Source organism: Moschus berezovskii, chromosome 2 (genome assembly GCF_049115385.1).
Source record: "Moschus berezovskii isolate FMDL1 chromosome 2, NW_MosBer_1.0, whole genome shotgun sequence".
Lineage (NCBI taxonomy): Eukaryota > Metazoa > Chordata > Mammalia > Artiodactyla > Moschidae > Moschus > Moschus berezovskii.
The window spans coordinates 75,684,565-75,697,655 of record NC_142461.1 but is presented as its reverse complement, the minus strand read 5'-3'; the positions used below and the strand labels follow the sequence as shown (position 1 = coordinate 75,697,655).

The following is a 13,091-nucleotide window of genomic DNA, read 5'->3' as shown; positions in this document are numbered from 1 at the left end:
CATTCTCTGTCGTCCACTTCTCCTCCCGCCCCCAACCTTTCCCAGCATCAGAGTCTTTTCCAGTGAGTCAACTCGTCGCATGAGGGGGCCAAAGTATTGCAGTTTCAGCTTTAGCATCAGTCCTTCCAATGAACACCCAGGATTGATCTCCTTTAGAATGGACTGGTTGGATCTCCCTGCAGTCCAAGGGACTCTCAAGAGTCTTCTCCAACACCACAGTTCAAAAGCATCACTTCTTCGGTGATCAGCTTTCTTCACAGTCCAACTCTCACATCCATACATGACCACGGGGAAAAACCATAGCCTTGACTAGACGGACCTTTGTTGGCAAAGTAATGTCTCTGCTTTTTAATATACTATCAAGGTTGGTCATAACTTTCCTTCCAAGAAGTAAGCGTCTTTTAATTTCATGGCTGCAATCAGCATCTGCAGTGATTTTGGAGCCCCCCAAAATACAAGAGTTCTAATTTCCCCACATCCTTGCCAACACTTGTTTTTCTTTTTGATAGTAGCCATCCTAAAGGTGTAACATAGTATCTTGGACTTCTGATCTTCATTTCCAGAGTGATTAGTGATGTTAAGTATCTTTTCATGTACTTACTGGCCATTTGTATATCTTCTTTGAAAATGTGTATATTTAAATCCTTTCTCCATCTTTGAATTGGGTTGTTTGGGGTTTTGTTGTTGTGTTTTAGTAGTTCTCTATATATTATGGTTATAATATCTTCTCAGACAAATGATTTGCAAATATTTTCTCTTAGTCTATGGATTGTCTTTTTACTCTATTTATAATCTTTTGCTGTAAAATTTTTTTAAATTCTCATTAAGTCCAAACTGCCTGCTTGTGGTTTGACAGCCAGGAAATCACTGCCAAATTCAATGTTGTAAAGTTTTTGTCCTATATTTCCCCCCACCTCTTCTTAAGAGATTGTGATTATTTTTTTTTCCAATTTGGTACTCAGATTAGAAAAAGAACAATGTGAATCATGCTTTATTATGCTAATCGGAGTACCAAATTTTGATACTCTGATTAGAGTAAGAACATGAGATCAGTGAGAATAAACACCGAATTATTACTAAAACACTGTGATGCAGCTTTACATTGATTGTACACAGAGAAAAAAATAACACTGGAGTTAAGGCAATAACCACATGTGCAAACCAAATACATTACCCTGACATAGTCTTCAGTAAAAAGCTTTTTCCTTAGGTGATGGTTAATATTGTTGTATGTGGGTCAGTCTTCATCTTGAAGGATTAGTTTTGAATGGTTGCATTAAAGATCCCTCTTACTGGCCCACGATGGTCAGAAGTAGCCTTTGATGATCTCCTCTCATGTCATTTGAAACTACTGGGTCCAGAGTCTTCTGATACATTTGAATATCTGTTCTACTGGGTCGGGCAAAAAGTTCCTTAGGGCATTTCTATAACATACACATAAACCTAAACCAACTTTTTGGCCAACCCAATACATGTTACATGATCAATATCACTTCAAGGGGCCACAATCCTGACCAGCATGAAGTTGTCTGTGCCAGCATCTTTCACAGAACAGTACAACCTCTCAGCAAAGAAAGTTGGGTGACTCGGGGCAAACTGCAAGATGGTCTTCAGAACACTTTCGACATTTCTGGAAAACTCATGGCTAATATACTGCTTAATAAATCTCCATTAGTCATCCTGGAATAAGTCTCCACAATAGCTTTCAGCTAAAGAAAGCTTCTTGTGGCATGAATCAAGATAAAGTAAGATTCACATGTCCCGAGTCTTCTCCCCTTACCAGCTTGATAAAGACACTGAACATCTTCCTGAGCCAACTGGTGGTTTATTTGTGTGTGTGTGTGTGTCTGTGTGGCACTTTACTTAACCCTTTCAAATCCAACCAACTTCAGATCAACCTGGTGTCTTATCTGGCTCTCATCAGTCAACTCTCACAAAATAAAAAGCAAGTCCCATTCCAAGGGTGACCCCTTGGAGTTTCTCATTTCAGCAAATGTTGAAACGTATACAAGACTCAAAAAGTCTGAGTTCACTGTAAAATGCACTGAAACACAGACGCTACTTTTAGGGGAGCTGGGCCTAAACCAGGTTGGGAAAGATCATGAATGGGGCAGCATGGTGCTCCAGAAGTACACAAAGGTAGAAGGCTAGGGTTGAGTCCTGCCTGTGCCACTGGATCTCCAGGTGACACTGGCAAGTCATTGAAGTAAGTCTCTGAAAAATGGGTTTGTGGGGCTCAATTTTGAGTTGCGACTCAAGTTCTATGATTCTAACGCCAAAATGGTTGGTCATAATGTTGAGCTCCTCTAGCCAATTCGGGATCCTTTTTGGAAGAAATGTCATCAGAGGGCATCTTTCCTCTGGGAATTTCTCCCTCAGGTTCATGAAGGATGGCGGTGGTAAAGGTAACTTTCACAAAGGTCTGCAGTTTTCAAACGGAAACCCAGCCACTCTGAGGCCACCAATAAACACTCTTGCCCTAGACCCGAGCACTGACTCTTTTCTTAGAAATACCATTCTCTCTCTGGTAAAAATGAGCTGTTTCAGCAACTTTCCTCCCACTCTGTGGGGACAAGATCATCATGTCTTCTCTGCAATGTAGGTTTTCGCTGTGGGCATCACACAGGGCCTGTGATCCTGGAAGATGCCAAGGGGCAGGGAGAATGGCTTCACTAATCATTCGATAAGAGTAGCTTCCACAGCTTAACAGTTGTTCTCTTATATCAGTGCTGTTCAATATACTGCCCACAGACCTGTCAACGGGTAATACTGGCATCACCTGGGAGCTTGCTGAGATGCAGAATCTTGGCAGTCTCAACCCACACCTTCTTCAGTCTCTTTTGTGGTTTTGCAGTCTTCAGCCTTTGCCCTTCTTAAAGTTGCTGACTTTATAAATGGGTCCAGCAGCTCTGGCACTATGGTCCCTTCCCTCTTGGGTGTGCAGTTTATAACAGGCATCCGTGGGCAGTGGGATGTCTTAGAGGCAGGCCTGGGGACTGAGAAAGCTCTCTTGGCTGGGCCCTTTGGTGTTATGTCTAAGAAGTCATCACCAAAATCAAGTCATGAAGCTTTTTTCCAGTGTTTTCTTCTTAGAATTTTAGAGTTTTATAGCTCTTAGAGGTCTTTGATTCATTTTGTGTTAATTTCTGTATATGGTCTTAGGTAAGAGTCCAACCTCATTCTTTTGCCTGTGGATATCTAGTTTTCCCAGCACCATTTTTAAAAAGATTATCCTTTCTCTACTGCTTTGGCACTATCAAGAATCATCCGATCATATATACAAGAATTTATTTCTAGGCTCTCTAGTCTATTCCACCGGCCTATGTGTCTGTCTTTATGCCAGCACCAGACTGCTTTGATTACTGTAGCTGTGTAGTAAGTTTGAAGTCATGAACTGACCCCCCCAGTTTTGTTCTTTTTCAAGAATGTTTTGACTATTCCAGGTCCTTTGAAGTCCCACATGAATTTTAGAATGGGATTTTCTATTTTTGCAAAAATGACATTTGATTTTGACGGGAATTGCACTACATCTGTAGATCACTTTGGGCAGTATTAACATTTTAACAATACTGATGTTTCCAGTTTAAGACAATGGATGTACTTCCATTTAATTATGCCATCTGTAATTTCTTTCAGCAATGTTTTGTAGTTTTCACTGAACAAGTCTTTCACCCCCTTGATTAAGTTAATTCCTAAGTATTTTATTCTGTTTAATCCTTCTGCAAATCGAATTGCTTTTGCAATTTCCTTTTCAGATTGTTCACGGTTAGTATACAAAAATGCAACTGATTTTTGTGTGCTGACTTTGTGTTCTGCTACTTTACTTGAATTCATTTATAGGAATAGTGTGTGTATGGCAACAGAAATATTACTAATCAAAAACTCTTTGTATAATTATTTGGGACTATACCAACAATTCAGAACTCCACAGCAATTATGTGAGAAAGTGAACTTCTTGAGATTAATGTGACAGATTGCCTGAATTAACTCTAAATAATTCTTAACAAAGTAGTCATAAAAATTCTTAAAAGATTATAATCCCTAATAAAACTGAATAAAAAACACAATCAACACTGTCATATAAGCGAAATTATTTACACAAGAAGTGGTCAAAGAACTTTCTATTAAGATAATATCTGCTTGGAAACGTTCAAGGAGATGTCTAATGTCTGCTGGCCTCTCTCCAGCTTGATGATATTATTGTTATTATTATCATGGCTTATGCAGCTTTATTGAAGAAAAAAATCAGTTACTAGCAGAGCTATTAGTTGATTACTCATCCACTGACAACTGGCACCATTTATTCAGTGCTATATTAAACACTGTATTCGAAGACAGATTAACTAACAGCTCCAAGATTCCTAACAATATATACATAAAAATTACAAAATGTTTGAGACCCTGTTTTAGAATACAAAGGGTGTTTGACTTCCAATTTCCACTCTCTGTTGAACAAAAACAGGTCATTCCTTTACTGACATGCATAAAATACACCATTTTCTGTACTGCTGATGCTATAAATTCAACACCAATTCTCCAGCACATCAGTAATGAACATGAAGCAGATCATGTAACCTCAAACCTCTAACAGTGGAAGGTTTAAACAAGGATGGATGCTGCTAGAATAATGCTGCTTCCTTTGATGCGACAACTCAGCATCCATCTCCCTCCCTCTCAGATGACTCTTCAGCATGATAAATCAGAGTGAGGAATGGCTTCAGTCTCATAACCAAGTTAGAGTGAAGAAACTGGCCATGAAATACACATGCTCCATTAAAAAAAAAAAAAAAAGCACCTTGGGCAACTGTCCTCTTATAACTACTTTACAGTTTCTAGAACCATTTACTGTCTGAAGATATAACTTAAGTCTTCTCAAAAGAGCACATGAATGAATGAATGGATGGAGGTAAACAAAAACTAAAATGAAAAAACATGAGGCCTGACAGGAGAGCACCCAGATAAGAAAATAAAAAAAGGAATAATAATTTAAAGTTTACTCCAGCTAAAATGAAGGTTATTCTAACTTTAAGGTAGCATCACATGGCACAGTTCTGAGTCCATTCCTGAGATACTCAGTAGCGATTATCTCTGTTTTATAGATCTGTGCAATCTCTGGCACCAGGGAATCATCTAGGTTTGGATCACATATCAGTGAACAAATGGATAAAAGAACAGTTTATACAAATAATATCTTTAACAAATAGTAGAAAATCATAAGAGTTCTTTACAATTTTATACTATGACATCCCTTCATTAAAAAATTAGTTTTCTTCAATAAAATACTAAAGGGATGGTCAGGAAATTAAGACTTGGAAACAGATGAAATGTTTGCTTCCTTAAGAAAACATTTCCATTTTCCTACGTCACTTTTAATCAGCACATACATCTAAATTTGAGCAAAAATAATAGTTGCTGTTTAAAATGAAACCTTCAGGAAGTATCTTAGAGGTAGAAAAAGAAGATGAAATGTCTACAAGTATCTTAGGAAAAAAGGCATTTCATAATAGGTAACTCCATATTAAGAGGTAACTATATAAAACAGATTTTTTTTAACAAGACACGCTTTTCATTCTTAAAAGAGTTTACTTTATATGAAAACATAAAATTTTTTTTCTAATTTTATCTACTTCCATTCCTAATTTCCATTACTTAAATCTCTGTGTACATTATTTCGACTGTAAACCCCTTGCCAGATACCTTGTAGAGAGGCATCTTGAACCTCAAAATCTCCAAGCAGAGTAAATATATCCATGTAAAAGTAAAATCTTAGTAAACATTTGAATAAACAAGGAATACAGCATTTCAGTGGATTAACATAAAACGAACTCTCATATTCTCTTTGTTCCTCTTCCCAGTCTTTATACTTACCATGCTATATGGAACGTGATATGAGAGACCAGGCCCATTTTTCCTTTTACACTATTTCCTTGCCATGGAATATGTTTTCAGTAAATATTTGCAGACTGCATGAAATTCTCCTGCAGTATGAACCACTGAGCCATGATTCAATAGTGGTCATCAGAACGTTTTTGTGTTTACTGCCAAGAGCAACACAAGAGACATGGCAGAAAATGTAATACAAGCACACCTCATTTCACTGTGCTTGGCAGATACCGTGTTTTTACAAATTGAAGGTTTGTCACAACCCTGCTTCAAGCAGCACCATTTGTCCTACAGCATTTGCTCTCTTTGTGTCTGTCATATTTTGGCAATTATCACAATATTTCAAACTTTGTCATTATTATTTTATTTGTCACAGTGATCTGTCAGCAGTGACCTTTGATGTTACTTAGCACTGCAATTATTTTGGGGTGCCTCAAACCACACCCACGTAAGATGGCAAGCTTAACCAATAAATGTGGTGTGTGTTCTGACTGCTCTGCCAACCAGACACCCATTTCCAGCCTCTCCCTCTCTCCAGGGACCCCTATTCCCTGAAACACAACGATGTTGAAATCAGGCCAGTTAATAATCCTATACTCGCGTCTAAGTGTTCAAAGAGAAGGTAAGAGTCACATCTTTCTCAGTTTAAATTGAAAGCTAGAAATTAAGCATAGTGAGGAAGGTATGCTGAAAGCTGAGACAGGCTGAAAGCTAGGCCTGTTTGCCAAACAATTAGTCAAGTTGTGACTACAAAGGAAAAGTTCTTGAAGGAAATGAAAAGTGTTACTCCAGGGGAAAACATGAATGATAAGAAAGTGAAACTTCCTTACTGCTGATATGGAGAAAGTTTTAGTGGTCTGGATAGAAAATCAAACCAGCAAAAACATGCCCTTAAGCCAAAGCCTAATTTAGAGCAAAGCCCCAACTCTCTTCAGTTCTATGAAGGTGGAGTGAGGTGAGGAAGATGTAGAAGTTTAAAGCCAGCAGAAGTTGGTTCACAGAATTTAAGGAAAGAAGCCATCTCCATAGCATAAAAACGCAAGGTGAAACATCAAGTGCTGACGTAGAAGCTGCAGCAAGTTAGCCAGATCTAACAGCCTTCTATTGCAAAAAGGGGCCATCTAGGACTTCCACAGCTAGAGAGGAGAAGTCAATGACTGACAGGCTGATTTTCTTATTAGGGATTAACGCAGCTGGTGACTTTAAGTTGAAGTCAGTGCTCATTTACCACTCTGAAAATCCTAGGGCCCTTAAGAATTATATTAAACCTATTTTGCCTATGCTCTAACAATGGAACAACAAAACCTAGATGAGAGCACATTTATTTACAACATGGATAACTGAATATTTTAAGTGCATTGTTGAGACCTACTGCTCAGAAAAAGGATTCCTCTCAGAATACTACTGCTCATTGACAATACATACTACTGCTCATTGACAATACACCTGGTCACCAAGAGCTCTGATGGAGACGTACAACAAGATTCATATTGTTTTTATGCCTGCTAACAACACAACATCATTTTGCAGCCCATGCATCAATAAGTAATTCCAACTTTCAAGTTCTTTCAATTTCTTCAGTCTTATTACTTAATACATTCTGTAAGGCTATAGCTGCCACAGACAGTGATTCTTCTGATGGATCTGGGCAAAGCCCAGAAAGTCTCTGGAAAGATTCACCATTCTAGATGCTACTGGTGATTCATGGGAAGAGGTCAGAATAGTAACATTAATAGGAGTTTGGAAGAATTTTATTCCAACCCTCATGGATGACTTTAAGGGGTTCAAGGCTTCAGTGGAGGAAGTAACTGCATATGGAGTGGAAACAGAAAGACAGCTAGAATTAGAAGTGGGGCCTGAGGACTTTCCTGGTGGTCCAGTGGTTAAGAATCTGCCTTGCAATGCAGAGGACATGGGTTTGATCCCTGGTTGGGGAACTAATATCCCAGTCACAGGGATATCCCAGCCCATGTGCCGCAACTATTGAGTCCACACACCACAACTAGAGAGAAACCTGTGCAGCTCAACAAAGATCCTGCATGCCGCCACTAAGACCTGACATAGCCAAAAATAAATAGATAAATATTAAAAAAAAAAAAATGAGAGCGAGACAATGAAAAAACACTATCCTTAAAAAAAAAAAAAAAAGTGGGGCCTGAAGATGTAGCTGAATTGTTGCAATCTCACCATAAACCTTTAACAGATGAGGAGTTGCTTCCTGGGCAAAGTGGTTTCTTGAGATGGCATCTACTCCTAGTAAAGATGCTGTGAACATTACTGAAATGACAACAATGGATTTAGAATATTACATAAACTTCACTGACAAAGCATCGACGGAGTCTGAGAGGACTGACTCCCATTTTGAAAGTTCTCCTGAAGGTAAAATACATCATTGCATGCTACAGAGAAACTGGACACAAAAGGAAGTGTAAATTGATGCAGCAAATTTCAATGCCTTATTTTAAGAAATTGCCAGTGACCTTTAGTAATCACCAGTCTGATCAGTCAACAGCCACCAACATCAAAGCAAAACACTCCAACAGCAAAAAGATTATGATTTGTCAAAGGTTCAGAAGATGGTTAGCATTTTTAGCAATAAGGTATTTTTAATTAAGGCCTGACCTTTTTTTATACATAATACTACTGCATCCTTAACAGATTACAGTATAGTATATTTACATGTGCTGGGAAACCAAAAAATCTGTGTGACTCTCTTTAATATGGTATTTGCTTTATTGCAGTGGTCTGGAAACAAACCTGCAATAAATTCAGGGTATGCCATAATCCAAGTTAATCACCTGTTGAGAAACATGACCTGAAGAGTGAACCTTTGGTGCAGAAGAGAGACTAGAAAGATATCTTTTACTATTTCAATACAAATGCAACAGAATTTAAGCATTTTCTCTGATCCAATCAGGATACTGACTTTCTGCCACTACTGGGTGTACTGATGGCAGGCATGACAATTTTTTGTTTTAAAAAGTGCTATTTCTAAAAACGACTAGAAAAACTGTTATTCCTCCAAATTTCTTAGACAATAGCAGTGGGATCTAAATGCTTTTTTACTGCTGTATGAGTTGATATCATTTTCTAATACATTTCTGGCACATAATGAAGAATAAAGTTTTTAAGTGAATGAAAGAATAAAACAACCTTTAAAAGAACCTTCTTAATTTATTCTAAAAGAATAAAGTATAAGTTTTGGCACATAGCATTCAGGTCTTTAGGATGCAGAAAGAATGATAAGAGTATTTTTCTCCCCAAATAGAATTCTTTATTTCTAGGGCTAACTAAAACAGAAGTATAAGACATAGTATTTTAATTTAACAGTTTATGGGCTTCCCTGGTGGCACTAGTGGTAAAGAACCCACCTGCCAATGCAGGAAACATAAGAGACACAGGTTCCATCTCTGGGTCAGGACGATCCCCTGGAGAAGGAAATGGCAACCCACTCCAACATTCTTGCCTGGAGGATCCCACGGACAGAGGAGCCTGGTGGGCTATAGTCCATGGGGTCACAAAGAGTCTGACACAACTGAAGTGACTTAGCAGTATCAGTTCAGTTCAGTCGTGTCCGACTCTTTGCGACCCCATGAATCACAGCACGCCAGGCCTCCCTGGGGTCCATCAGTTCAGTTCAGTTCAGAAAACAAAGATCATGGCATCTGGTCCCATCACTTCATGGGAAATAGATGGAAAAACAGTGGAAACAGTGTCAGACTTTATTTTTTGGGGCTCCAAAATCACTGCAGATGCTGATTGCAGCCATGAAATTAAAAGACGCTTGCTCCTTGGAAGGAAAGTTATGACCAACCTTGACAGTATATTAGAAAGCAGAGACATTACTTTGCCAACAAAGGTCCGTCAAGTCAAGGCTATGGTTTTTCCCGTGGTCATGTATGGATGTGAGAGTTGGACTATGAAGAAGGCTGATCGCCGAAGAATTGATGCTTTTGAACTGTGGTGTTGGAGAAGACTCTTGAGAGTCCCTTGGACTGCAAGGAGATCCAAACAGTCCCTGTCCATAGGGCTAACTAAAACAGAAGTATCAGACAGTATTTTAAGTTAACAGCTTATGGTAGATTAAAGGTCTTTCATACTGAGAGACAGGGTCAAACGCCCCCTCCCCTTGAATCTGGGCTGGCTTTACTAACAAGTGTTATCAAAAGACAACAGTGGAAGTGACATTCTGGGACTTCCAAGCCTAGGTCACAAGGATGCTTGCAGCTTTGTTTGGCTCTTGGAACATTCTTTCTGGAACCCCTGAGCTTCCAGTCTCATTACCTGGGCCGATTGTGTTGGAGGCAGTCCAGGTATGTGATTCTAGTTCCAGCTCAGCCTACATTCCAGCTATTGCCACCAAGTAAGATAAGTGAGCAAAACAGTTACGGACCTTCCGGGCCAGGTCACCTGACATTTAAATATCAGTGAGGGATGTCTTTTGATGCCTTGTATGGACAAGATTCACTCAGTCAAGCCATTGCTCAATTTCCTGACACACAAATCACAAGATATTAAAAAAGAAAATGTTATTTTAAAATTGCAAGCCCTTATTTTGCGATTATCCATTGTACAGCAACAAATAACAAGAACACTTAAAAGTAAGCATTGTTAAGTACTACTTGACACAATTTTTACCTACTTTGAATCTGTGGACCATCATCAATTTTCATCTATGCCTGGAATTAAAAGCCTTCTCAGTGGTTAGTGCTAGGTCATCATACATGTGTAGCATCAAAAGCCTCAAGTGACCTTTTTTCTTCACCAATCTCTTTTTTTCCCCTCAGTCACAGTTGATCGATTGCTTCCCCAGGACTGTTTCTGCCAACAGAACTCCTGCAGTTTCAATCTCTCTATATTCTAATCTCCTCTAATCTTAGGTTATTTTGAACTCTCACAACACTGATAGTTGCAAAATGGAATGAAAAAGTATAAAGCCACTAGAAAAACAATATTGGCCGTATACAAATAAAAAGAAATAGGTGATACAAGCAAATCAAAGAGCTAGATTCAACAAGCTAATCCAGGTGACCACCCAAAGCAGCTGGTAGGCATGTCACAAAGGGTCACCTTACCCTTATACAATTCTGCAAGTGAGTTTTGTATGAAAAGTATAATTATGTATTGAATATTTAATACTTGTAGCCAGAGGAAAAAATCTTGTTTACCTGCAAATCAATATTGTTGTCAATACAACGTTCATTCTTCTCTGTCAGAATCTTTCCATAGTTTTCTGATTTGGTAAGATTTTCAACTCCGGTTGTATCTTTCACTTCTGCCTCCAAATCCTTCATTGTTTCAGTTTCATTTTTTATAGTAACAGTATCAGACATCCTCATTAGCAAAGGTTATTTTAGAATTCTACAGGGAACTTGAAGCCTTAGCAAGCAAGAAAAAAATTTTAATTCAGTTTGAAACATCCCTTACATTCAGTTAGTGCACAAGGTTCACTAAGTATCTTCTATGTTCCAGGAATGTCAAATATACACAGATAAATGCAAAATCCCTGCTTCCAAAGAGCATACAGTTTAGTGGCAAATATATCCAAACTAAAAAAAAAAATCATAAGACAAGGAGATAAGGGATATAATAAGGGTATGAGGTGATTTTGATGTGCACACCACTGTGAAAATTCATAAGAAACATTAAGGAATAAGTCCTATCCAGATGAAAGGTAACGGATGGACAGTTAGAGATATATACTTGGTTGACATCAGAAACCTTTTTATCTGAAGGGGTATTATGATTATTGTCCCGTGGAAAAAAATCTTCCTGTCATAGCTTCAGAGCTTTCATTTAGCATTCCTAAAATTTCTAATTTCTTAAATTAACCTGCAATTCCAAAAGGAAATAACTTAAAAAACAGCAACATCCTATACAAAACACAGTTGGGAATTTGTACTAATAACTGTCCAGCATTATGAATCAAGCACTGAAAACTCTCCTGATTTACATGACTCAGGGCCAAACAACATACATTACCAGATGCTTTAGTACTTCAAAGGAGATCAAATACAAAAGAAGCCAATGTATTTCATATCTTCAGTGAGTTTAAGACAACAATGGGAACTTTACACTGAATATCAAATAGGAACTTATCAGATAAAACTCTCATTTTAGGACATGTGAGATATGTGAACCTGAAGAGCAGAACTTATAAACCACTTGCTATTTTTTCCCAGACTTATTGAGATATAACTGATATATAATAACATATAAGCCTAAGGTATACAATATGATGATTTGATACACATATATATTGTGAAACGAGTAATGCAATCCATCACCTCACATAATTAAATTTGTATGCGTGTGTGGTAAGAACAACCTATTTCAAAATGCATCAGAAAATGAAGATGAACTGATGGACAGGTAGAGGGATGGGTACAGATGGACAGACGCAGGTTAACGCAAGTATAATAAAATGTTGATGGTAGAATGCAGGGGTGGTTAAACAGTTTCACTGTAAAATTCTTTCAACTTCTCTGTGTTTCTGAAAATTTCATAATTAAATCTTGAGAAGGGAAAAATCCAGTAGACCTTGTTTTTTCTATAGGGAAAATTCAAGAGTTCTTTTCCTAAAAGAATGTTTTGCAATGAAACACCTAAACCTATCTTAGGGAATCCATAAATACATCTGAAAAGCTTAAAAAAAAGAAAAAAAAGTCCTCCTTAATTATATTCATACCAGAGTTAAGTGATTTATTCTCAAAACTGTAAAGTTACTAAGGGGGAAAGGGTTATTTAAAGAAAAATCTCTAACTTTTCTCAAATGATAAGAGAGGTTAGGTTACCTGATGTGTCCTATGGATTTGGGATTGTGGTGTTCCACAAAAATAAAATAAAATAATCCAAGGTTCTTTTTCACAGTTGTCAGCCAGGATGTCAATTGTCTTGACCCATTTGGAATCTGGCAGGAGGAGTCCCATGTCCTTGTCACCACTGTAGATTCCTGGACTGAAATGGACTGTCTTGGATCAAATATATCATACCTCTCAGCGGCCTAAAATTAAAACAAAATATTTTAACAAAATACCAAGGGAAATGAAATACTACACAGTAATTTGGAATTTAAAAATACTACTGTTGGTGACTTTACTGTTTTCTTGTCCTAAACAAGGGCCAGAACACTTAGTTCTAGACAATTCTGACATACACTGGTCTTGTGAGCCTAGACTCTTCTGCTGTAAAAGCAGAAAAGAAAGCAA

At 37.9% G+C, this 13,091-nt stretch overlaps 1 protein-coding gene across 6 annotated transcripts in view; it reads right to left on the bottom strand.

The window, feature by feature from the left end:
- Window positions 1-12,817, bottom strand: part of R3HDM1 (R3H domain containing 1) — a 96,589-nt gene extending 83,772 nt beyond the window's left edge. For all 6 annotated transcript variants that reach the window (XM_055397069.2, XM_055397071.2, XM_055397072.2 and 3 more), the window contains exons 1-2: window positions 12,678-12,817; window positions 11,052-11,262 (exon numbers count right to left, since the gene is read on the bottom strand). In XM_055397069.2, the coding sequence (XP_055253044.2) occupies window positions 11,052-11,222 (171 nt within the window). In that variant the 5' untranslated portion in view covers window positions 11,223-11,262; window positions 12,678-12,817. The remainder of the gene's footprint in view (window positions 1-11,051; window positions 11,263-12,677) is intronic.
- Between the last annotated feature and the right edge of the window lie 274 nt (window positions 12,818-13,091).